Source organism: Lithobates pipiens, unplaced genomic scaffold (assembly GCF_037356315.1).
Source record: "Lithobates pipiens isolate NorthernLeopardFrog02 unplaced genomic scaffold, aLitPip1_a1.2 Scaffold_18, whole genome shotgun sequence".
In the NCBI taxonomy this organism is placed as follows: Eukaryota; Metazoa; Chordata; class Amphibia; order Anura; family Ranidae; genus Lithobates; species Lithobates pipiens.
Genome location: NW_027507758.1, coordinates 368,981,382 through 369,006,677, shown reverse-complemented (window position 1 = coordinate 369,006,677; position 25,296 = coordinate 368,981,382). Strand labels below are relative to the sequence as shown.

Here is a 25,296-nt window from a genome sequence, read left to right as displayed (position 1 = left end):
GGGAAGGCTTCTGCAATTTTCAAAGATCTGGCAGGAACAATGTCAAGAGAGATGGGTGGTTTCCTCAATTTCTCTAGGCTAGAAACTAGAGTTCTGAGAATTCCCGTCTCCTCGTTTTCTATGATCAAATGTTCCCAGATATTCAGAGAACAGGAAGTCTCTCTTTCTAGCTCTGCATCATCTCTTATCCCAGGAGGTGATATCAGAGGTTCCCACAGAGGAACAGAGTTCAGGGTTTTATTCAAACCTTTTCACGGTTCCAAAACCGAACGAGGAGGCAAGACCCATTCTAGATCTCAAATATCTGAGCCAACACTTAAATATCCAGTCCTTTTGCATAGAGTCAATTCAATCGGTTGTCTCCATTTTGCAAGGAGGGGAATTTTCGGCATCGATCAATATCAATGGTGCATATCTCCACATGCTGATATTTCCCGCTCATTAGAAATTTCTATGCTTCGAGGTAGAAAATCTTAATTTTCAGTTTGTGACTCTGACATTCAGTCTAGCCACCGCACCACATGTGTTCACAAAGATTTTGGCACCTCTTTTAGCCAGGTTAAGGGCTCAGGGTATAACTGTCCTAGCCGATCTAGACAATCTGCTTTTAGTAGATCAATCAGTCTCCAGTCTAAACCAAAGTTTAACCTCTGCTGTAAGCTACCTGGAATTCCTTGGCTGGATTCTCAACCTAGAAAGATCCTCCTCAAAACCATTGAGGAGATTACAGTACTTGGGTCTGGTCGTAGATACCGTTCAAAAGAAGGTATTCTTACACCAGGCAAGAGTCGGCTCCATAAAGAAACTGATTCAACTTGTCAAAACAAAGAGAAGTCCTTCCAATCGAGTGTGCATGAAATTGTTAGGAAATATGGTGGCCTCTTTTGAGGCCATCCCTTATGCGCAGTTTTATTCAAGACTGCTACAAAACACCATTCTGTCAGCCTGGAACAAGAAGGTCCAGGCTTTGGACTTTCCAATGCACTTATCCCTCGAGGTATGTCAGAGCCTCAATTGTTGGTGATATCCAGCAACCAACAAAAGGGTATCCTGGAAAGTGGTAACAACGGATGCCAGCCTTCTATGCTGGGGAGCAGTCCTGGAAGAAGCTTCTGTCCAGAGGAATTAATCCAGCTCAGAAAGGATCTTGTCCATCATCATTCTAGAGATTCGGGCAGTACGTCTGGCCCTAGAGTCCTGGGTGCTCAGACTACGGAATTGTCCTGTCAGGATTCAATCAGACAATGCCACGGCTGTGGCCTACATCAATCACCAGGGGGGCACGAGAAGTCATGCAGCCCAAAAAGAGGTGAATCATGTTCTAGCTTGGGCAGAAAGCAACATTCCTTGCCTATCAGCGATTTTCATTCCAGGGATAGAAAATTGGAAGGTGGACAACTTGAGTTGCCAACAAATGTTTTTCCGGGAGAATGGTCCCTTCCCCCCGACATCTTTCTGTCGGTATGTCAAAGATGGTGTATTCTGGACGTGGATCTGTTCACGTCCAGATTCAACAACAAAGTCAACAACTTTGTGTCAAGGACAAGGGATCCGCTAGCGTGTGGAACAGCTATCTTGGTCTTTCCATGGGATCAGTTTTCTCTGCAGAATCGACCAGGAATGGAAGGAGGCGATTCTGGTGTCCCCAGCATGGCCCAGAAGATCTTGGTTTGTTGAGATCATAAAGATGGCGGTAGGGGTCCCTGGGACCCTGCCGCTGTGGCCAGACCTCCTCGCACAAGGTCCGGTATTCCATCCTACCTTACAAGTGCTAAATTTAACGGTTTGGCTGTTGATACCCACATTCTAAAGGACCATGGGTTATCCCCTTCAGTAGTGTCTACTTTTGTTAATGCTATAGAGTCTGGAAGGCATATGTTTCTTGGTGTGGATCCAGGGGTTTGCACCCCAGGAAGTATGTCATATGTAGGATCCTTGAATTCCTGCAAATGGGATTGGACATTAAGCTGGCCTTGAGTACTGTAAAAAAAAAAAAAAGGCAATATAAAAAAAGTTCACAAATAAGTGCTCCTCTTGAATACTGCAGCAGCGATTTTTTTTTATTTTATTTTTTTATGCCCACATGTGATTGCGGACCCTTAATTTAATCAAAAAACATAGTCTCATGAAATTGCAGAAAACAGGAGAAGTAAGAGTGGCTCAGTAAGAAAGTCTTTGCTGTACTCTGTATGAAGCTTCCACCAAAATTTCACCATGTGTAGCAACGAAGCTCCCCTCTGGGGATGCACTCACCAGATACTGGTGATATTAAAGCCCTTCAATACAATTTTTCTCCACTCTTCCCCTGCTTCTCTGATTATTTCCCCCAGATGTCAGTAATGCATAGTGAGGGTTCCTTTGATTGGCCTCTGATTGTCATCAACGGTCCCGGCACGAGCAGTCATCAGCTGTAATAACCCCTACAGGGGTATCTCGCATAGCATGTAGGCTTGATGTACTGATACTGTCTCCCAAGATAGATCATGCAGCCAGGCTCCCTTGAGTACTATTAAGGGCCAGGTCTCGGCCTTATCAGTATTCTTCCAATGGTCTCTTGCTACTCTCTCTGGCGCATAGTTTTATTCAGGGGGTAACCAGAATTAATCCCCCCGTCAGGGCACCTCTAAATCCTTGGGATTTGAATTTAGTCTAGTTGTCTTTACAGAAACAGCCTTTTGAGCCTGTACGGGATGTTCCCTTGGTTCTTTTGAGGAGAAAAAATAATCTTTTTGGTTGCCATATCCTCTGCTAGAAGGGTGTCGGAGTTGGCGGTTCTGTCTTGCAAAGAGCCATATTTGATCATGGATAAGGGGGTATTGCGGACTCATCCTGAATTCCTACCGAAGGTGGTGACAGGTTTTCATTTGAACCAGGATATTATTCTGCCTTATTTTTTCCCAGAGCCTCAATCTAGGGAAGAGAAGGCACTACATTCCCTTGATGTAGTTAGAGCGGGCAAGGTCAACTTAAAGGAGACTGCTCAGATTTGCAAAACAGATGTTGTTTGTCCTGCCAGAAGGTCCTAAAAGAGGAGAAGCAGCATGAAAATCTACTATTTCTACTATTTCCATATGGATTCGTCAAGTGATTGTTCAAGCTTATGGTCTAAAGAATAAAATTCCTCCATGTTAAAGTGTGCTCCACCAGGGCTGTTAGTGCCTCTTGGGCGGTGCATCACCAGGCCGCAACTTGGTCTTCAGTCCATGCATTTACCATATTCTATCAAATTGATGTAAAAGGTCATGAGGATATTGCCTTTGAACGTAGTGTACTGCATGCTTCAGTATAAGTCCTCTAGTCTCTTAATGCCCTACATTTTCTGTTGTGTCTTCCTCTCTTCAGATGCCATTACTATGGGACATCCCACATAGTAACTAGTATGGCTCTGTGTCCCCTGATGTATGAAAAGAAAACGGTTTACCTGTAAAACGGCTTACCTGTAAAATCCTTTTCTTTGAAGTACATCAGGGGACACAAGTCCCTGCCTTCTTTAGTATACACGTGTGTTGCTTGGCTACAAAACTGAGGTACTCCCAGTAGTGTGAGGGATTATATAGGGAGTACACTTCTTGTCTTGTGGCGTGCCAGTGTCCATCACATGAAGGTGGCCTATAACCCACATAGTAACTACTATGGCCCTGTGTCCCCTGATGTACTTCAAAGAAAAGGATTTTACAGGTAAACTGTTTTAAAAACTCTGTTTTTTAAAGTAAGGTGAACATTGCCAGTACACTTACCAGCCAGTCAGTAAATAAACACAACCATGTGTCTGAGTGCCTCAAGAGTCAGTAGCATGAATATTTTGGGGGTGTTGGTGACAGTCACTAATATTCAACATCTTTGGTTACTTCCAGGCATACCTGCCTTTTAATCTATTTTTGCTATGTTCTGTATGTCCCAGGACATCTGCAAATATGTGCAACCAATGTTTGAATACATAATATTTAAAGTAGAACTTCAATTGAGGAGACACCAGCACAAAGGTTACATCCTACTGACATGTCCCTTGTGCTGATTTTTCTGGGGGTTTTTTTTCTGTTTTTTTTGGCTGGGACCTTGAGTAGGGGAAGGCTAGAACCCCCTTTTTTGCTGCAAGATTTCCCCTCAGTTCCTGCCTGATGTCATCGGTTTCATCAAGACAAAACAGAGAAAGATTTCTCCTTGCACTTCCCCCTCCCTAATTAAAATAAATAAATAAAAAAAGGAAAATGTTTAGCTAGACATATAATTGTATTTAAAACGCTACTTATGAAGGGTTAGAGGGAAAACCTACCACATTCTAAATGCAGGGCAGTGTGTAAAATAGAAATTCTTTAATTGTTTCATTAGGCAGTTAATTCTATTGGGACTGTTTTTTTTGTTTTTTTTTAAACCCATACATGGGAAAAACAAAGCCTTATATGAACATGAAATCCATGTGAAACCTTTATTGGTATATAGCAACTGTATTGAGAATCTTTATTGGGCTGGAAGTAATAGAATTGGAGTATACACGCAAGCACAGCCCATACTTTTAGGTTGTTTGGTATCCACAATGATGTTTGCTGACCTTGAAACTCAGGGGGGACTGTGCTGCAGCTTATATAGCAAGACATAAGTCTGAATAGCTTGTGAATTATATTTTGATATGTAAACAATGCACAGTTACAAATTCCTCTGTTCTTTGCACATGATTTGTTCATGTCAACTTGCGTTGCAGTATGTTTGTTGTAGATCACATTGTTTGCCTTTGTGTCTAGTAAACCCCTTACAGACATTATAGTCCCTTGCTTGCTCAAATGTAAAACATTTTTTTTTTTTTTGCTAGAAAATTTCTTAGAACCCCCAAATGTTTTATATATTATTTTAAGCAGAGGCCTGGAGAATAAAATGATGGGTGTTGTAATATTTTATGTCACACGATATTTGTGCAGCAGTTTTTCAAAAATAGATACCCAACATGTCTCACTTTGAAAACTGTGTACGCCTATGGTACTTGAAAATCTCCATCGGCAATGCTTTAAAAGTCTTTACAGGTTACCAGTTTAGAGATATAGGTCTGGGAGAATGGTCCCTTCACTCTGACGTCTTTCTGTCGATATGCCAAAGATGGGGTATTCCGGATGTGGATCTGTTTGCGTCCAGATTCAAGAACAGTCAACAACTTTGTGTCAAGGATAAGGGATCCACTAGCACGTGGAACAGCCACCTTGGTTTTTCCATGGGATCAGTTTTCACTGATCTATGCATTTCCTCTGGTTCTGCTGCTTCCGCGCCTTCTCTGCTTGGTCAAGCAGGAACGGAAGGAGGTGATTCTGGTGTCCCCAGCGTGGCCCAGAAGATCTTGGTTTGCTGAGATCATAAAGATGGTGGTAGGGGGTCCCTGGGACCCTGCTGTTGCTAGACCCTCTCACACAAGGTCCGTTATTCCATCCTACCTTACAAATACTAATTTGAATGGTTTGGCTATTGAAATCCACATTCTAAAGGACCATGGGTTATCCCCTTCAGTAGTGTCTAGCTCTCTGTGCTAGAATTATTACTCACTCTGACATTCGCGACAATACCTCACATGTGTGGTGCAATCACTGTTCATATTGTGGGACCTATAGTGCTTGCAAAAGTATTCACCCCCCTTGGCATTTTTTGTGTTTTGTTGCCTCACAACCTGGAATTAACATGGATTGTGAAAAACAATTGAAAATCAACTGAAAAACTCAGCGCCAAAAAAATCTTAATCTAACAACAAACACAAAGCTGCTCCCTTGGAAAAGGAGTATACAACTCCTCAATAGTGTATGTAATGGCAATGGGGCGCTATTAATTGCTAATTAGTTTGTTAAAAAGTCATCCTAAATTCATCCACCAAAGACAATACATTTTTGGAAACACAGCTAAGTATACACCACTAGTAAATTGATATCCTAAGTGGATCTAAAAAAATATCATTCTAGTAGTCGTGCATTCATGTGCATACAAAACAAAAATTGAATATACCAAATTATACACAGGTGTATAAATATACAAAAGAGTCCCATTCAAGTGACACTTAATAAGAAAAGTGTTTAAAAGTCCATCAACACAAATCTTCCAAATACATTGAATAAACCTTCACCATACATTTAAACGAATGTCACCCAAAAGTGAATGGATATGCAGTCTGCTTACCAGATCAGTTTCTTCTTTATTTAAAATGATAGTCAAACAGCGCTTATACAGGTTTGTGCCTGCTAACATGAGGATTGGAATGGAGATATAGGGAGAACTTCCTCCTCATAGGCTCAGGGGGAACATATAGAAAGTGCAAGAAATATCCATAGCATAATACTGTTTATTTCAGTAAAGGTTTTTCGAAAAATAGCCAAATGGCTCCTTACATTGTAGTGTGCCTGACCCAGCACTGGGGTTGCTGGCTTGTCAGATAGGATTGCCGGATGGAATATATCTCTCGTACACCGCCGTGTAGGCGCGCATTCCAAACCGTCGCAACGACAACCAGAAAACCGAATATGGCGTCATAAAACGCGACTAGGTACCGCCTCGACGTACGTTTCGACATGAACGTCCTCAGGAAGCGTGGTTTGTTTGAGGATTTGCAGAACATGCCCACAACTTTGAAGATTTTTTATTTTTTTGTGAAGCAAACAACAAATAGGACAAAATAACAGAAAGTCAATGTGCATAACTATTCACCCCGCTAAAGTCAATACCTTGTAGTGCCACCTTTTGCGGCTATCGCAGCTCCAAAACACTTTGGATAAGGCTCTATGAGCTCGCCACATCTTACCACTGAGATTTTTGCCCATTCCTCCTTGCAAAACTGCTCCATCTCCTTCAAGTTGGATGGTTTGCGCTTATGAACAGCATTCTTTAAGTCTGACCACAGATTTTCTATTAGATTGAGGTCTGGGCTTTGACTAGGCTATTCCAACACATTTACATGTTTCCCCTTAAACCACTCAAGTGTTGCTTAGCAGTGTGTTTGCGGTCATTGTCCTGCTGCAAGGTGAAACTCCATCCTAGTGTAAAAAAATCACACACGGAGTGTTACAGGTTTTGCACAAGAATATCCCTGTGTTTAGCACCATCCATCTTTCCCTCAACCCTGACCAGTTTTCCGGTCCCGACTGCTGAAAAACATCCCAACTGTATGATGCTGCCACCACCATGTTTCACTGCTGGGATGGTGTTCTTTGGGTGATGTGATGTGTTGGGTTTGCGCCAGACATAGCATTTTCTTTGGCCAAAAAGTTAAATTTAAGTCTCGTCAGACCAGAGCACCTTCCTCCATTTGAGAGTCTTCCACATGCCTTTTCGCAAACTCAAAATGTGTCGTGATTTTTGCTGAAAGTAATGGCTTTCTTCTGCCGACTCTACCATAAAGCCAAACTCTATGCCGCGTATGGCTTATTGTCGTCCTCAGGTTAGGTGACACCTTATTTTTCCTCCACCCCTGACTCTACCCATATTGTCCTACCCATGTACACCCCACCTTTGTAATGAAGCGCCCATCAAATGCAGCCCACCAGCACCCATCAAATGCAGCCTCACCAGTGCCCATCAGTGAATGTTTGCTTGCTTCCATTCATTCAGGAGTCGGGACACAGACACAGTCGTCCTCTGCTGTTGTGCCTCTAACACTGTGCTAATGGAGTGGTGGCTACTTGATGATGCTGAGACTTAGTTGCTTGATGAAGTATTGATGCTCACTTCTTGTTCTGTTAACCGATATGTTGCCGCAGTTATCTCCACCTCAGTTTCTGGGGATGATGTTCCCATAGTGCCTCCAGCTAACAATACTACCCATGTTGAATACTGTAGCTTACTTATAGGTAAGAGTGCTGGGATTAAGATGAGGTTCCCTTTCTTCCTGTTATCCTAGGTACTATACTATTTGTCATTTATATTTTATTACAGACATAACTATATTACATTTGCTCCTGATGAGTGGAAGTAGTTTGGGCTACATTTATTATATTAATATATACCATGTACTATGCAGGAACGTGTTTGTTTATATGTGTGTGTATATATATGTGTGTATATGTATATATATATATATATATATATATATATATATATATATATATATATATATATATATATATATATATATTATTTTGTGTTATATATTTTGTGTATGTATGTATTGTCCCACATGCATCCATGTACACCATTAAATAATACATATTGACTCATTTGGTTCTGGTGGCGTGCTTCACACAAAGTCCCAACATTTCCCTTATCCCCCTTCCCCCCTCTCCTAAATGGCCCCAGTTGACCACTTCAATGGGCAAAGCAAGTAGCCAGCAGGGCTCATGTGCTATATCAGTATCCTACTGTACATTTTCCCATGTTAACCTGTTCTGTTGGCACACATGTGAGTAAGCTGCAGCTATCCAGATCATTTGTAATTATAAGTCTAACCATGCTCAGACTGAAAATTCCTCAGCAGATGTAAGACACCAGTTCTTTAAAAAAATAAAAATAAATCATGTACTCTTAATAACAATGCATAAATACATCACATGCTCTACATAGTAATGCATTTATCTCACATAATGCTGTCAGTGAAAGTGCTTAATGAGCATCTTTACTGTGTGGTTCATGTTCAGTATACGTGTGCTCTCTGCAGGCATATGTCATTACATAAAATGTTACATTGTTAAAATGCAACTGGCATGTACATAAATTGTAGCAATTATGCAAGTCTATGGAGTTTTTGCATAACTTTGCTGATATAATCCAAAACTGTTCTACAGCTACTGTATATGAACAATTCCAGGAAATGTAAGGGAAGATGGAACTTTTCCTAGTGTTTGGAATTATCGGAGAAAAACTTGAGCATCACTAGCATGCTTTTTTTATACAACTAAATTTATGGCCATATATCAAGAATTGCATTGGTCGTGTTCCCCTTTAGTGGACATATTTACCCTTTTAGTGTGTCAGTTTCTATTTTCTTTCTTTTGTGATTTCTATTGCATTGGACTTCAGCCAGTAAGCCTTTATGCTATCCAGAGAGTTGTCTCATCTGGATGTATGTATATGGCTTTGGTTTATCATGTCTACTGTATACAGGCTTGTATGATTAACTGCTTGCCGACTGTATATACAGCCGCAAGGCTGCTCTCATGCGCTGGATCACATACCTAGTACCTGATCCAGCACTTTCGGGTTAGGAGCGCGCAGCGCACTGCCAGCAGCCTGCTCCTGCTGTGAATAATCAGCGGGTACCTTGGACTCTGTCCACCGGCACCCGCCAATTATTAGTTGCACAGGCAGAATGGCAGTCTGCCTATGTAAACAAGGCAGATTGCCATTCTGTCAGCTGGGAAGACATTGATCTCTGCCTTCCCCTAGTACAGGCACCTTCCACAGTTTACTGAAGCACATGCTAGGAACACAGTTAACCATTTGATCACCCCTGATGTAAACCCCTCCCCAGCCAGTGTCATTAGTACAGTAACTGTGCATATTTAGCACTGATCACTGTATTGGTGTCGCTGGTCCCCAAAAAAGTGTCAAAAACAGGCCCGGACTGGCCATAGTCCTTGGGGGCCCAAGGCAGCTGGGCTGCTCTTTCCTCCTGCAGCCTTGAAAGGGAGGAAGAGGAGGAGAAGTGAGAATTCAGAGGCTGCAGGAAGAAATGAAGAGAATTATTCTTCTGTATGCAGCCACCCCAACCGCTCCACCTATCCTTACTGCTGCCCCCATTCTCTCTGCCCTTCGTGCTCTTTGACCCCTGCCCCGTGCGCTCTCCCCCGGGCTCTTTTTTGCCCCCCCTCCCCATCCTCTTTGCCCCCCATCCTCTTTGCCCCCCATCCTCTTTGCCCCCCATCCTCTTTGCCGCCCCCATCCTCTTTGCTGCCCCCCCTTTCTAAGGCAAGCAAAACATAACTTGGTGCTTGGTGGAGAAACCATTGTTGGCAAGCCCAGAGGTAGGGTGTTTCATGTAATTAGTGACCAGATTTGCACATATCTCAGGAGAGATTTTGGTCCACTCTTTTTTTTTTTTTTTTTTTTTTTAAGGATCTCTAAATCCTAAAGGTTTCCTGGTTGTCTCATGGCAACTCCATTTTAGTTCCCTCCATACATTTTTGGGGTCATTGTCATTCTGGAAGACCCATCTTTAGTGTTCTGGCTGAGGGAAGAAGGTTCTCATCCAACATTTTACAATACATGGCTCCATCCATGGTGGCAAAGTTGGCTTGTACCTTTAGCAAAGGAACTGGCCCAAAGCATCATGTTTCCACCTCCGTGCTCGACTGTAGGGATGGTGTCCTTGGAGTCATAGTCAGCATTTTTCTTCCTTAAAACGTGGCAAGTCGAGTTAATGCCAGAGAGCTCAATTTTAGTCTCATCTGACCACAGCACTTTCTCCCAGTCCTTCTCTAAATCATTTAGATGTTAATTGGCATGATTGCACATGTGTCTTCTTGAGGAGGGGGAATTGCCATGTTTGGAGGAAGAAAAATGCTGACTTTGGTTGTGGAACATTATGCTTTGGGGCTGTTTCTCTGCTAAAGGTATAGACTGACATTGCCGCACTGAGGGGCCAATGAACGGGGCCATGTATTGTAAAATTTTGGATGAGAACCTTCTTCCCTCAGCCGTAACCCTAAGATAGGTCATGGATGGGTCTTTCAGCATAATGACAAAAAACATACCGTCAAGGCAACAAAGGAATGGTTCAAGAAGCAGCACGTTAGGGTTATGAAGTGGTCTAGCTAATTTTCAGACTGAACCCTATAGAACATTTATGGAGGGAACTGAAACTTTAAGTTGTCAAGCAATAGCCAAGAAACCTTAAAGATTTAGAGAAGATCTGTAAAGAAGAGTAGACCAAAATACCTCCCGAGATGTGTGCAAACGTGGTCACTAACGAGAGAAAACTTCTTACCTCTGTGCTTGCCAACAATGGTTTCTCCACCAAGTATTAAGTCATGTTTTGTTTGGGGATCAAATACTTATTTTACTCACTGAACTGCAACTCAATTTATAACATTTGTATCCTTTTTTTGATATTCTCTCTATCATTTAAAATAAACCCATGATAAAAACAATATAGACCCTTCATTTTTTGTGAGTGGGCAAACTTACAAAATCTGCAGGGGATCAAATAATTACACTGTAAATCCCACTGTATCCCACCCCACTGTAAATCCAATTGAGAATCTGTGGCAAGACTTGAAAATTGCTGTTCACAGCAGCTTTCCATCCAATCTGACAGAGCTTGAGCTATTTTGCCAAGAAGAATGGGCAAAAAGTCACTCTAGATGTGCAAAGCTGGTAGAGACATACCCATAAAGACTTGCAGCTGTAATTGCAGTAAAAGGTGGTTCTACAAAGTATTGACTTATGGGGGCTGAATACAAATGCACACCACACAAGAGGGGAGGGGGCGATGGTACAGCAGATACTGAGTCATACAGTATCTGGCAAAAGTATTCACCCCTTGGCTTTTTTCGTGTTTTGTTGCCCCACAACCTGGAATTAACATGGATTGTTTAAGAATTTGCATCATTTAATTTACAGAACTATGCCCACAACTTTTGAAGATTTTTTTTTTTCTTTTTATTGTGAAGCAAACAACAAATAGGACAAAATAACAGAAAAAGTCAATGTGCATAACTATTCACCTCCCTAAAGTCAATACTTTTTAGAGCCACCTTTTGCGGCTATCGCAACTCCAAGTCACTTTGGATACGCCTCTATTAAGGATGAGCTCAGGCATGTTCGCAAACTGCACGTGCAGAGCCTGACAAGAAGTCAGCACTGCACATTGCTAATTACAAGCAGTGAGACAGTGTCCTGATGCACGGCAGCAGAGACCGGGAAATGTCTCACTGTTTGTGATTAGCGCTGTGCAGTGCCGACTTCCTGGCGGGCTTTGCACATGCAGTTTGCAAACATGCATGAGCTCATCCTTAGTCTCTGAGCTTGCCAAATCTTACCACTGGGATTTTTGCCAATTCCTTCTTGCAAAACTGCTCCAGCTCCTTCAAGTTGAATGGTTTGTGCTTGTGAGCGGCAATCGTTAAGTCTGACCACAGATTTTCTATTGGCTTAAGGTCTGGGCTTTGACTGGGCCATGCCAATACATTTACATGTTTCCCCTTAACCACTCAAGTGTTGCTTTAGCAGTGTGTTTGGGGTCATTGTCTTGCTAGAAGTTAAACCTCTGTCCTAGCCTCAAATCACACACACAGTGGTACAGGTTTTGCTCAAGAATATCCCTGTATTTAGCCCCATCAATCTTTCCCTTAACCCTGACCAGTTTCCCAGTCCCGACTGCTGAAAAACATCCCCACAGCATGATGCTGCGACCACCATGTTTCACTGTGAGGATGGTGTTCTTTGGGTGATGGGTTTGCACCAAATATGGCATTTTCTTTGGCCAAAAAGTTCCATTTCAGTCTCATCAGACCAGAGCACCTTCCTCTATACATTTTGGGAGTCTCCCACATGCCTTTTCGCAAACTCAAAATGTGCCATTATGATTTTTGCTGAAAGTAATGGCTTTCTTCTGGCCACTCTGCCATAAAGCCCAACTCTATGGAGCGTACAGCTTATTGTTGTCCTATATACAGATAATCCAGTCTCTGCTGTGGAACTATGCAGCTCCTCCAGGGTTACCTTGGGTCTCTGTGCTGCCTCTCTGATTAAGGCCCTCCTTGTCCGGTCCGTGAGTTTTGGTGTGCGGCCGTCTCTCGGCAGGTTTGCTGTTGTGCCATGTTCTTTCCATTTGGTTATGATAGATTTGATGGGGCTCCTAGACATCATCAAAGATTTTGATATTATTATTTTTTTTTTTTTTTAATAACCTAACCCTGACTTGTACTTCTCAACAAAAACCTTGTCCCTTACTTGTTTGGAGAGTTCCTTGGTCTTCACAGCAGTGTTTGGTTAATGGTGCCTCTTGCTTAGGTATTGCAGCCTCTGGGGCCAAAAAGGTGTGTATATGTAATGAGAGATCATGTGACACTTAGATTGCACACAGGCGGACATCATTTCACTAATTATGTGACTTCTGAGGGTTATTGGTTTCACCAGAGCTTTTTATGGGCTTCATAACAAAGGGGGTGAATACATACGCACATGCCAATTATCAGTTTATTTAAAAATTGTTTTATGTATTTTTCTAATTTTACTTCACCAACTTAGACTATTGTGTTCTGATCTTTCAGATATAATTCAGATAAAAAAAAAAACCATTGAACTTAAGGCTGTAATGTAACAAAATAGGTAAAAACCCAAGGGGGTGAATACTTTTGCAAGGCACTGTAATTACTGATATTTTTCACATCTATATAAATTATTCATCCTCCCTATGTGAGCAAATTGTGATTTCTACAAAATTATGACCCACAACCCAACTCACAGCACCACGTCAGTTGGCTTCATCAGTGGCAAAGATACATTTTATAAAGGTGCAGAACCACATATAATCGATCCACTTTGAAGCATAAATGACATATAGTTTCATAGTTAGTAAGGTTGAATAAAGACACCAGTCCATCCAGTTCAACCTGAGTGAGTGCCTACAATTTTCCCTATCCCTGTACATTACACACTCACATCGGTCCCTATCCTCAAGGAGCCCACAATCCAAGGTCCCCATTCATATACTATGGCCAATTTACCTACCTGCATGTCTTTGGATTGTGGGAGGAAACGGGAGTAAACCCACGCAGGCACAGGAAGAACATGCAAACTCTAGGCAGGTAGTGTCGTGGTTGGGATTCCAACCAGCGACCCTTACTGCTAGACGAGAGTGCTAACCGCTACACCACTACACCACTGTGCCACCCAGTTTTTTGATTTGATATAGGTTAGTTTCTAAAGCACAAGATGGAATATCTAGTGCAACATAGCCAATAACCTTCATGTGGTAGTGTGACACCTTCATCGATCAACTGTGATTACATTCAGTGAACATGTGTTTTTATGTGTGTTAAACTGTCTTAAGTTCAAAGCAATACCTTACATATGAGACTTTACGGGCAATGTTTTTGAATGATGGTGATTAAAAGCCAAAGGTCACTTGAAAATGTTGCAAATAATTGTTACAGCTGTTAAGTACATAATGAGTTAATTGTAAACTTGACTTCTTTGCAGGCTGGTTGAAGAGTTTATGCTTCTTGCAAATATGGCGGTTGCACATAAAATCTACCGCAGTTTTCCAGAGCAGGCACTACTTCGCCGTCACCCACCTCCACAGAATAAATTGCTAAATGACTTGATTGAATTTTGTGACCAAATGGGACTTCAGCTAGACTTCACTGATTCAGGCACTTTACATGTAAGTAATAGTCGGTTTTTGTAACAGATAGCATAGTTTGTGCTGTTAGTTCATTTCACGGGACATTACATTTACACACTATTTCTGGAAAGAGCAACAGGTATTTTCTCTAGTTTCTAAATAGGGTGGTGTAGTGCACTGCCTAGATGAAAGATGGTTAAAAATACCGACAATCTTTCTGTCCGTTTTGCCTTGATTATTACTATATGCATGGCTCCACATAGTGGTTAGTACTTTGGCTTTGCTGCCCTAAGGACCTGGGGTTAAACCTTACCAAGGATTATGTGTAGCTTTTATGTTTTCTCCTGTTTGTGTGGCTTTCATCTAAATGCTCAGGTTTACTCACAATTTTATGTTTTTAAGACGTTGTAGGGGTAAAAGTAACACTGTTAGTTTCTTCAGCACAAGGGGGCTGTTTTGAATATTTCTATATATACTAAACAATTTGCTTGGGAGTATGGTTTTCACCAAAACTAAATTGGTCCTGTCGAAATTCCAGCTGTTAAGAAGGACATCTAGTTTTAAATACTTAGTGGTATTAAACCTAAATATTTATTATATTGCAGCTTTGCCAATTCTTAGGTGTTGGTGTGGCGATATCCCCTGCTGTGCCTTTGGAATACACTGATCAGCACTGGCAGTCGTTGGCTGCCATTGCTGTTCAGATGCAGGTCAGATGTTGGTTTTTCAGCATGCCTGTTTGACATAAGACCAGCTTCTGTAGAACAGACAACTGTATAAAATTTTAGATTCAATGACTGCATTCATTTTCTTTTTAGGCTTTCTCTCTTCTATTTTTATCTGGTGATCTGACTAGTAAATGTTTTCAAAAGAACAATCTCTCTTGCAGATGTATCAGTTACAGGGATAATTCAAACCATTTACCACTGACACGGGTAGTTACAATGATCAGTTTTCCTACTTTAAAGCCTAAAATGAAAAACCGGTTGATGTAACTGCTTATGCAGTTGAGCTAGAATTTGGCTTCAATTTGTTTGTCTATTTTAAATCTTTTAGTAAATCCAACACTCCCCTCCCCCCAGACAGGCAATTCTGCTGTCCCTATGTGCACCTGTGCTCCTTAATCTAGAGCGGGGGCACTCTGATACAGGAGGTCTGTTACTGGCCTAATCACCAGGTGAAAAAGAGAGAAAAGGCCAAAAAAAAATGTATTTGGAAACCACATCCAATGATTGGTAATCTGCAATATATATTTTTGGTGTTGGGTTTAATACTGCTTTAAGGCCTTATGTACACTGGGTGTTTGTTTGGTCCATGTGTATGAGATTCAAGGGTTTTTGTGTAGGTGAAAAGCGCAGGCGCAACATGCAGAATTCTTGTGTTCTGGGCATTCTTCTTTGAGCATAAACTGGCTAAACTTTAATGCCATTTGTTGCGCAGCTTTCAACGTCTCATGGGGGACATTTATCAAAAGTGGAGCAGCTGTGCATTGTAGTCAGTCAACTTTAATCTTCGGTTTGTTCAGTTAACCTTTGAAAATTAACTACAGAAGCTGACTGGTTGCCATACACAGCTTCTCTAGCTTCTATCCGCTCCAGTTTCAATAAATCCTCTCAAATTTTTTTACACACTGTCGGCAGCGGGACTGGACACGTGCGCTTGTGCCTTTCACCCACAAAAACTGAGAACTAAAATATTTGTCACTAATTTATATGCATTTAAAGATGTAAGTTAAATCAGACTGGTGCTCATGGGCCCATTTCTATTTTCTCTTGGCAGAAAAGCTTGAATGAACAATTTGGGACTGATGAGTATTCTGCGGCACGCAAGGAAGTTCTGACCAATATGTGCTCCAAGCCTATGCAGGTAAGGTGGAGTACACTTTATGCCCTTTCACCTAAAACTAGATTTTTTTTTTTTTCATTTTCTTAGCATAGGGGTCAATGGTCAGTCTCCCTATATGGCTGTATGAAATGAAAGCCTTTTTTCAGAAGTCCCTTTTTATTAGTGTTCTCTTTTTCAAAAAAAGTAAAAGGTGAACAAACACTGTACACCCTTCTTAGCCTACCGATCCCCAATGTACTTGCTTCCAGGGAGGCTGAGTTGTCAGTGCCCATGCAGCCGGGCCAGTGGTCCAGGGATTTTAAATTCCCCACTCTTCTCTGTTCAGCACTTCGATTCACTGTGCAGGCACTGGTGTCTTGCGTCTTCTGAAGAATTTTCAGTCTGTGAACATGGTTAGCCTTATAATTACGCATGATCTGGATAGCTGCAGCTTGCTCACATGTGTGTTAACAGAACAGTTTAACATGGGAATAAGCATGTTTGGCACTGATACAAGACCAGAGCCCTACTGGCTACTTGTTTTGCTCATAGAGCTTTCCCTATTCACTTCCCTCAAATGGACATACCCGTACGCCCTTATGTTGAAGTGGTTATACTGGGGTTATGGCTGCAGCCGCTCTACTTCGGTCACAAGACATCTCAATAGTGGTATGCTACTTGGTTGCCCTTTTACTATGGGAGCAGTCGGCACAAACTCCATCAGTCAATGTCCAAGAAACTGTTCAAACTCTGCCGAGGTACAATGGGACCCTGAACTTCTAGGCGTCAAGTGCTGGAACCTGCTCATTGCTTGGTGTATCTAGTTTCGCTTTAGATACTGTATTGACAGTCTCAGGTTTTTCTTTTGCAAGACAAGCTGGAGAGGCATACTGGAGATGATGCAGGGGACTATGTCACCAGGGGAGGCTCATCCCCCAATCATCTTACTAGACCTTGAAGTGATTTGATTATCTCTTTATCACCAAATTCATTATCTATCTGAATTCAGGCACACTACACCACCAATGGCATACTTTAACCATCAGGGAAGTACCTGAAATCTCACAATTAATGACTAGCTGACCAGTCTCTCTGGCCCAGGTGAAACTTTACTAAAGGGGAAATCTTCCAATGGGGACACCATTTAGCCCCAGTGTTTTTTCTTTTTCATACATCATGGGACACAGAGTCCGGCAAATATTTATTACCTGCTGGGTTATACTCCATCTCCTGGTGAATGGACACTGGTAGACCAAAGGTCTTTTAGACAGAAAGTGATCCCCTATATAACTCCTCCCACACAGGAAGTACTGTAGTTTTTTTTACCAGTGTCTGCAAGGTGGATGGCATGGTTTGTTTGAGCTCTCTGAGCTCCAGGTCTCTAGTCCCACAAACATTTCCTAAATTAATCAAGGGATTGACCATTGACAGGCTTTATATGCTTAGATAAATGGTACCCAAGCCTCACAGAGAAGACTCAGTATCCTGAGGTTTTGCCTGTAATGCGGCCTCCGGGTGCTGGACCCTGTGAAGTGGAATCCTGCACACCACAGCTCTAAGGCATTCCTGCAGGGTGCTGTACAGGTCCAATGGAGTGGACCTTGAACATGAAAAGGGTACCCAGTCCTTGAAGGGCCTTAAATGACAGGAACCCGCCATGATGGGTGAAGTTTTGGCTCTTAGTTTCTAAGCCGCCTTATGCCTGGATGGGTAAGTGAAACCCCTTTACTTATTGTTGGGTGTCCCAGTGATTATAACAATCAGTCAAGCTAGCTAGAGGCTGGACACCTGTGTGTGGTGACCATATTTGGGGAGTTTTGGGCTTGCTGTAAATGTTTGCAAAGTGTACTTTTTTGCTTGTGCCTGGCTGTTTTTTACTTGTATTGTGGTGCACGATGGTAAGCCTTGGTTCACCATGGCGCATGAGGAATTTGCAAAAGTGCTGCTGGACTTAGCAGTTTGGCGGCCATGGAACACGCGACTTCGACGCACATGCGCAGTAGCCTTTTATCTGGGTGCACGAGGATTCACGTCATACGTGAATACAGCCACGCCCTTTAGCCGGGACCATGCATGTGCTTGCCCACACACCCAGCTTATTTAAGCTGTGTAGGCCAAGCATGCAGTGCTTCCAGAAGGCAGCTTTGGGACACAGAGCAGGCTCTGAACAAATACTTGCAGCAGTTCATTTTCTTTATCATACATCACAGGACACAGAGCCACAGTACTACTGTATGGGTTATATGGCACCTTCAGGTGATGGACACTGGCACACCCTAGGCAGCAAGTTCAACTCCCCATATAACCCCTCCCCTTACTGGGAGTACCTCAGTTTTTTCGCCAGTGTCTTAAGTGTTGGTCACGAGTAAAGATGTGCTGTGCTGGGCTCTACTGGAGAAATCTTTGCTGGGACAAGCCATGCAACTGGATCCATTCAAAGTGTCTTTTCCAGGCAGAATTGGATGGTACCCAGGCCTCGTAACGGTAGAAACAAGGTTTTGCCTGTAATGCTTCTCTTTTTAGAGAGCTGGACCCCGGGATCCAGTGCTTTGGTTTTTTCAGCCATATTTCTTGGCGGGGTGCTTCACAGGTCCAGGGTCCCTGATAAAAAGGGGCCCCTGTCCCTGAAGGTTTTTTAAACGGAGCCCACCGTGATTGGTGAAGATTGGGTCTGTCTGGTTTACCACAGAACCCTGCAGCTGGATAAGGTAAGTGGAGATTCCTAAGGAATTTTTCCAATTCTTGTGGGTTTTCTCCTTTAAAGTAAATGTTGTCATGCCTAAAGTCACCAACGAGGGCTGTCAAGGGCATGTACCTGTTCATGCTTGCTAGTCTCGCTCTGTGTCAATACAAGCTGCATGCTTCCTCCAGCCCAAGCCCAGGAAAGACGTAGGAAGGGGGTGGTTTTCCTTTAACACATCTCCCACCTGGACAGCTTCTCTCCAGGAGGCAGAAGGAGCATGTGCCAGTCGGCGGTATGCCGCGCTGCTCCCGCCACCATAATGGCGGTTCTCCGTCCATCAGCTCTCCTCCACCCCAGCCCCCCTCCACATTCGATCCGGTTTGATCTTTCTTTTTTTGAGTGGTGGGGGGCTGTGGTAGGAAAACGGAGAAAGGGGGAGGTGGAGCTTAGTGCGGTGGTGACGTGCCTCAGACGTTCACAAACGCTGTGTAAGCTATAAAGTGCACCTTTTTTCAGGTGCATTCAGCTGTTGGAAGGACACAGAGCAGATGGGGGGCATGTGAGATTTTTCCAGCAGTGGGTGCATTTTGGTAGTACCTATGCATTTTCTCTTGGTGCTATGACCAGAGGGGGAGGTACAACTACCTCAAGGACACAAAGGGGTCACCCTCAGGCTCTAAGGATCCTCCCTCTGCAACACAACCCCCCCCTTCAAAGGCCTAGGGAGGCTGGTGAGAGTGAGCCATCAGGGTCGTCAGAGGTTGCAATTGCTTCCGACAGTTGAGCCCCTGTCTATATTACTGAGAGTTTTTTCCTCAGCCATGATTCGATTGGAGGAAAGATTAGCGGCTTTAATCGCATCTTCACATAGCATTAGGTCCCCTTCTACCATCCAGGATTCCTGGAAGGAACAGTGGGAGATGGAAGATGAATCCCCCTCAGGGGACCGTGAAGAGACTGATGACTCCTCTTCGGAGGGATCAAGTAGGGAAGGGCCTTCTTCAACTTCACAAGCTGAGAAATTGCTGGGGGTCAACCTCAGGTACAAAACAATTCCTGGGAGAGGAAACCTGCAAGACAGAATGCTAAAGCCTCTTTATGAAGGGGCGCTGGGGGAAGACTTCTGCAGTTCTCAAGGGTCTGGCAGGAGGAATTTCGAGACAGATAGGTGGTCTCCACAATAGCTCTAGGTTACAAACTAGTTCAGAGAATTCCCGTCTCCTCATTTCCTCTGGTCAAATGTTCCCAAAGATCCAGAGAAAAGTGTCTCTTTCAAGTGTTTGACTTTTGTTGCAAAAAGTGATCATGGAAGAGCAGCGGTTGGGGTTTTGTTCAAACCTTTTCACGGTGCCAAAACCAAATGGATATGTCGGACCCATTCTAGATCTCAAAGATTTAAACCGGTTCCTGAAGATCCTTTTTTTCCGCATTGGGATCGATCCGATCAGTAGTCTCCATCCTACAAGGAGGAGAGCTTCTGGCGTCAATTGACATCAAGGATGCATACCTGCATGTGCTTATTTTTCCCCACTCATCAAAAATATCTGCGTTTCGAAGTAGAAAAAAAATTCACTTGCCTTTCGATCTAGCTACTGCACCTCGGGTGTTTACAAAACTTCTGGCCCTTCCTCTGGCCAGATTAAGGACTCAAGATATAACAATTATAGCATCCTGGATGACCTTCTCTTGATAGACTGGTCGGTACCCTGCTTAGAGAAAACGGAGTTCTAAAGCGCTAAAACTGGCAGTTAGTGGAAACTTATGTCATAACAATTATGCAAGGAATAGCTGGACACCCGTGCGGCTGCAAACTTCTGGAAGAAAAGTAGACAGCAAAAATAAACAAAAATTCAGAGCTCAATGCGACCAGTAGTAAAGAACTATTGCTGATGGTACAATCAATAAAGTTATTTCATTGGATGCATGCTGGGATTTAAAATTAAAAACGACTGTTAATGGAAAAAATGAGATGATAAAATCATTAAACTTCATAAGCACAACTCATTGTCATGGTTGAAATGATCTGAAAATTAATATACGATACCACCATGACTTCCAGATGACAAGGGGTTAATGTCAGCAAGTGTGCTCCAAGCTCCGATCATGATTAGAAAACCCAATGGTTCATTGTGCAGGGAGAAAAATAGAGGTGGAGAGGCACCGCTCTCTAAGGTGCACTTAGTGGCTGTATTCAGGATATCAGACTGTGATCCAGGAGGTGTATTGTAGATCGCGCCCCTAAACGGTCTTGATCAAGCTGGCTTATCAGGCTGGTTGGAACCTGGCGTGTTGGAGGCCACTCTGGATGGTGCACACTGAATCCAGAAGCTGGAAGGCAGGGTCAGGTGAAGAAACAAAGGAGTACCAGGAAGCTAGGCAGATAGCAAGCTCAAGGTAGCCGTGGCGATCGTAACTTACCTGTTTCATGCTCCTGCGCTTTACTTAAGTCGCCAGCAGTTGTTCCCGGGGGAATGGTCCCTTCATCTCGACATCTTCCTGGCTATATGCCAAAGATGGGGGGGATGCCGGACATAGATCTGTTTGCGTCCCGGTTCAACTACAAAGTTGACAACTTTGTGTCAAGAACAAGGGATCCACTCGCATGCAGAACAGATGCGTTGGTGACTACGTGGGATCAGTTTTCACTGATTTATGCATTCTCTACTATTCTTCAGCTACCTCGACTACTTTGCAGGATCAAGCAAGACAAGAAGTCGGTAGTTCTTGTGGCCCAGAAGATCTTGGTATACAGAAATGGCGGTAGGGGCCCCATGGACCCTACCACCATATCCAGACCTGCTATCGCAGGGACCAGTATTCCATCCTACCTTTCAAATGCTAAATTTAACAGTTTGGCTATTGAAACCTACATTCTGAAGAATCATGGGTTTTCAGGCTCAGTGATATTTACTTGGATGACTGGAAGCTGGCTTCCTTGCATTAATCAATTATAGAGTCTGAAAGGAATATGTTTCCTGGTGTGAATTCAGGAGTTGGCATCCTAGAAAGTATGTTATAGGTAGAATCCTCGCCTTTCTGCAAATGGGGTTAGAGATGAAGCTGGCCTTGAGTACCACCAAAGGCCAGGTCTCACCCTTATCACTTTTGTTTCAATGACCACTTGCTTTGCATTCTTTGGTCCAAAGCTTTAGACAGGGGGTAACATGGCTTAAGTCACTGGTTAGAGCACCCCTGAACCCTTGGGACTTTAATTTAGTACTGTCGGCGTTACAGAAACAGCCTTTTGAGCCAATACAACATATTCCCTTAGTCCTGTTGACAAGGAAGCTAGTTTTTCTGGTAGCCATATCTTTTGCAAGAAGGGTATAAGAATTGGCTCTTCTTTCTTGTAAAAAGTCATATTTATTCATTCACAAGGATAGAGTAGTGTTGCGTCTTCTTCCTAGCTTTCTGCCAAAGGTGGTTTCATGTTTTCATCTAAACCAGGATATTCTACCTTCATTTTTTCCAGAACCCTGTTCTATGGAAGAAAAGTCACTACATTCTCTGGATGTAGTGAGAGCAGTAAAAATCTATTTGAAGGCAACTGCTTAGATTCGGAAAACAACAGATCTTTTGTTTGTGTTGCCTGAAGGTCCTAGAAAAGGACAGGCAGCGTCGAAATCTAATATTGCTAAATGGATGCAGCAAGTAATTATTCAAGCCTATGGTTTGAAGAGGAAACTTCCACCTTTTCAAATCAAAGCGCACTCCACCAGGGCTGTTAGTGCTTCGTGGGCAGTGCATCACCAAGCTTCCATGGCTAAAATCTGCACGGCCACAACTTGGTCTTCAGTCCATACATTCACCAGATTTTATCAGGTAGATGTAAGAAGACATGAGGATATCGCCTTGGGGTGCAGTGTGCTGCAGGCAGTAGTATAGGCCCTCAGGTCTGATTGCACCCTACTTTTGTCTCCCTCTCCTCAGATAGCATTGCTCTCGGGCATCCCATACATTTTTTTTAACAGCTTACCTGTAAAATCATTTTCTTGGAGTACATCATGGGACACAGAAGTCCCTCGCCTCTTTCTGGTTACACGTGTATTGCTTTGCTGCAAAACTGAGGTACTCTCGCTAAGGGGAGGGGTTATATGGGGAGCTGAACTTCTAGGGTGTGCCAGTGTCAATCACCTGAACTTGCCATATAACCCATACAGTAATTACTTTGACTCTGTGTCCTGTGATGTACTCCAAGAAAAGGATTTTACAGGTAAGCTGTTATAAAACTTATTTTTCCTTACCTGGGTCACGTGAGTCACCAAGTGTTTGTTAGGCTAAAGGTGCTTAGCAGGATTGTTACATAGGGGCTTGGCGAGCCCTAATAAATGGGTCTTCCTTCTGAGGTGTTTTAATACTGCACCGAAATACTCTTGGTGGCTGGTAAATGTCTTCAAAAAAGAGGAGCGGGACTAACACTACAGGGAAGGGCACACCTATGTCGTCAGTAGTTCCTGATGAACCTAGTCATATCCCTAGTGTTTTATCCCCTGAAAGACCAGAGGCTTCTGGGCAATCTGAGCCGCTGTGCCTATATGGTATTGTGCCTACAGTCAGTGTTGCTGCTTCACTCTTTATCGCCAAGGATGAACTGTCCTTGGCCCTAGCCGGGTTAGAGCACAGGATTGCTGGCATGATTGCCTCCATCCCACAGGGTAGCAGGAAGCATGACAGATCCCCCTCCCCGGAGCCTCCTGGTCTGGAGCAGGAATAGGTTGAGGATGGGGAAGAGCTTAAAGATCAGGACTCTATGAAGGGCCCGGCAGATGAGTTTACTTCCCAAGCAATCTAGACAAGAAGATACCCAGTCGATGTCTGCCTCTGTTGCAGATGCTTTTGATCCTGACTCAGACCGAAATGGTTCTTTCTGCCTTTAAGTTGCCTCTCGCAGAGATGACTGAGACCCCCTGGTCCTCTTTAAGATCCCGGAGGCCTTTTCAGGCCGCACAGGCTTTCCCCCTATATCCCCTGTTGGAACAGGCGATGTATGCTGATCGGGAACATCCCGACAGGATTTTTTTTGTTCCGGTTTTCCCTTTTATATCCCATGGATGAAAAGTTTGTTACCAAATGGAGCATGCCAGCAGTAGAAGATGCAGCATTCTCTTCCTTAAACATGAACTTAACTTTTCTTGTAGATAACGCACAGGGCTTGAAAGACCCTGTTGACTAGAAATTGGCGTCCTTATTAAAGGCTTCCTTTTCTTTGGCCAGGTCAGCTATTCAGCCAGCTGTTGCAGCAATTAATATCTGCCTGTCCATAAAGGATCAGGTCAAATGGCCTGATAGGCCTAACCAGGAGGATGATCTGCCTGAAAGTAAGACATATATTTCTTGAGCGATGGGTTTTGCTATTGACGCCTTAAAGGATTCACTACGGCAGGTTTCTCATACATATACACACTCTTGTGGCTTAAGAACTGGTCAGCCAAGCCCCCTTTTAAAAAGTTATTGTCAGATTTCCCTTTTCATGGGGAATGTTCATTTGGTAATCATTTGGACAAATATATCCAAAAGATTTCTGGAGGGAAGAGTTCTCTACTTCCTGTGAAGAAAAGCACCAGACGTCCCTCGTTTAAAACCTCAGGGACGGTTCCCTCCAATGTCTCGGTGGCGAGGCAGTTCCGCCACCAACGGGGCGCTAGGGGCAGGGGCAAGCCACAGGGCCAGAAGAAGACCTTGGTCCAAAATTCTTCTAAACCCAGCACCAAGCCCTCCTTTTGAGGGGGCGCCCCCACTCCAAGTGGGGGGGAGGCTGCTGCACTTTGCGGACATTTGGAGAACAGTAATTCAGGACAAATGGGTCACCTCAATTATAACTTGTGGTTACAAGCTGGAGTTGCAGGGGTTTCCCTCTCAGAGGTTTTTAAGATCTAACATTCCCTCGGATCCTCCAAAAAGAAACTTATTGCTTCAGGTACATTAATATCTAGTGCATCTAGGAGTGATTATAGAGGCTCCGGTATCCGAAAGGGGCACAGGATTTTACTCAAACCTGCCATTTGGGACCTAAGATCCCTGAACAAGTATTTACTGATACAGTGGTGTAGAGACTCAATCGATATAAAAGATGCGTATTTACACATGCCTATCTTTTAGCCTCATCAGAGGTGCCTATGTTTTGCAGTAGAGGTACGTCATTTTCAATTTGTGGCTCTACCCTTCAGGCTGGCTACAGCTCCCCAAGTGTTCACAAAGGTCCTAGCATCAGTACTGGCTCTTTAAAGGACCCAAGGGATCCTAGAGCTTGGGGAGCTGGATGACCTCCTGCTCAGAGATCACTCATTACAGGGTCTAGAACAGAGCATAATATGCACAGTGCAGTATTTGAAAAGCTGAGGCTGGATCATAAATCCTGAAAAGTCTGCCTTGAAACCAGCTCAAAGTCTAAAGTATTTACTGGTAGGTCTGATCCTAAATACGATTCAAGCAAGTGTATTGTTGCCACCTGTAAGGATCTGTGCCCTGAAGGTTTAGGTGCTTCAGATAAGGGGCACCAGACAACCCTCCATTTGCCTCTGTATGAGTCTTCTAGGGAGGATGG

At 43.3% G+C, this 25,296-nt stretch overlaps 1 protein-coding gene across 18 annotated transcripts in view; it reads left to right on the top strand.

Moving 5' to 3' along the window:
* Nucleotides 1-25,296, top strand: part of DIS3L2 (DIS3 like 3'-5' exoribonuclease 2) — an 867,027-nt gene that overhangs the window by 798,952 nt on the left and 42,779 nt on the right. For all 18 annotated transcript variants that reach the window (XM_077487662.1, XM_077487653.1, XM_077487654.1 and 15 more), the window contains 2 exons: nucleotides 14,101-14,284; nucleotides 16,025-16,111. In XM_077487662.1, coding sequence (XP_077343788.1) covers nucleotides 14,101-14,284; nucleotides 16,025-16,111 — 271 coding nt within the window. The remainder of the gene's footprint in view (nucleotides 1-14,100; nucleotides 14,285-16,024; nucleotides 16,112-25,296) is intronic.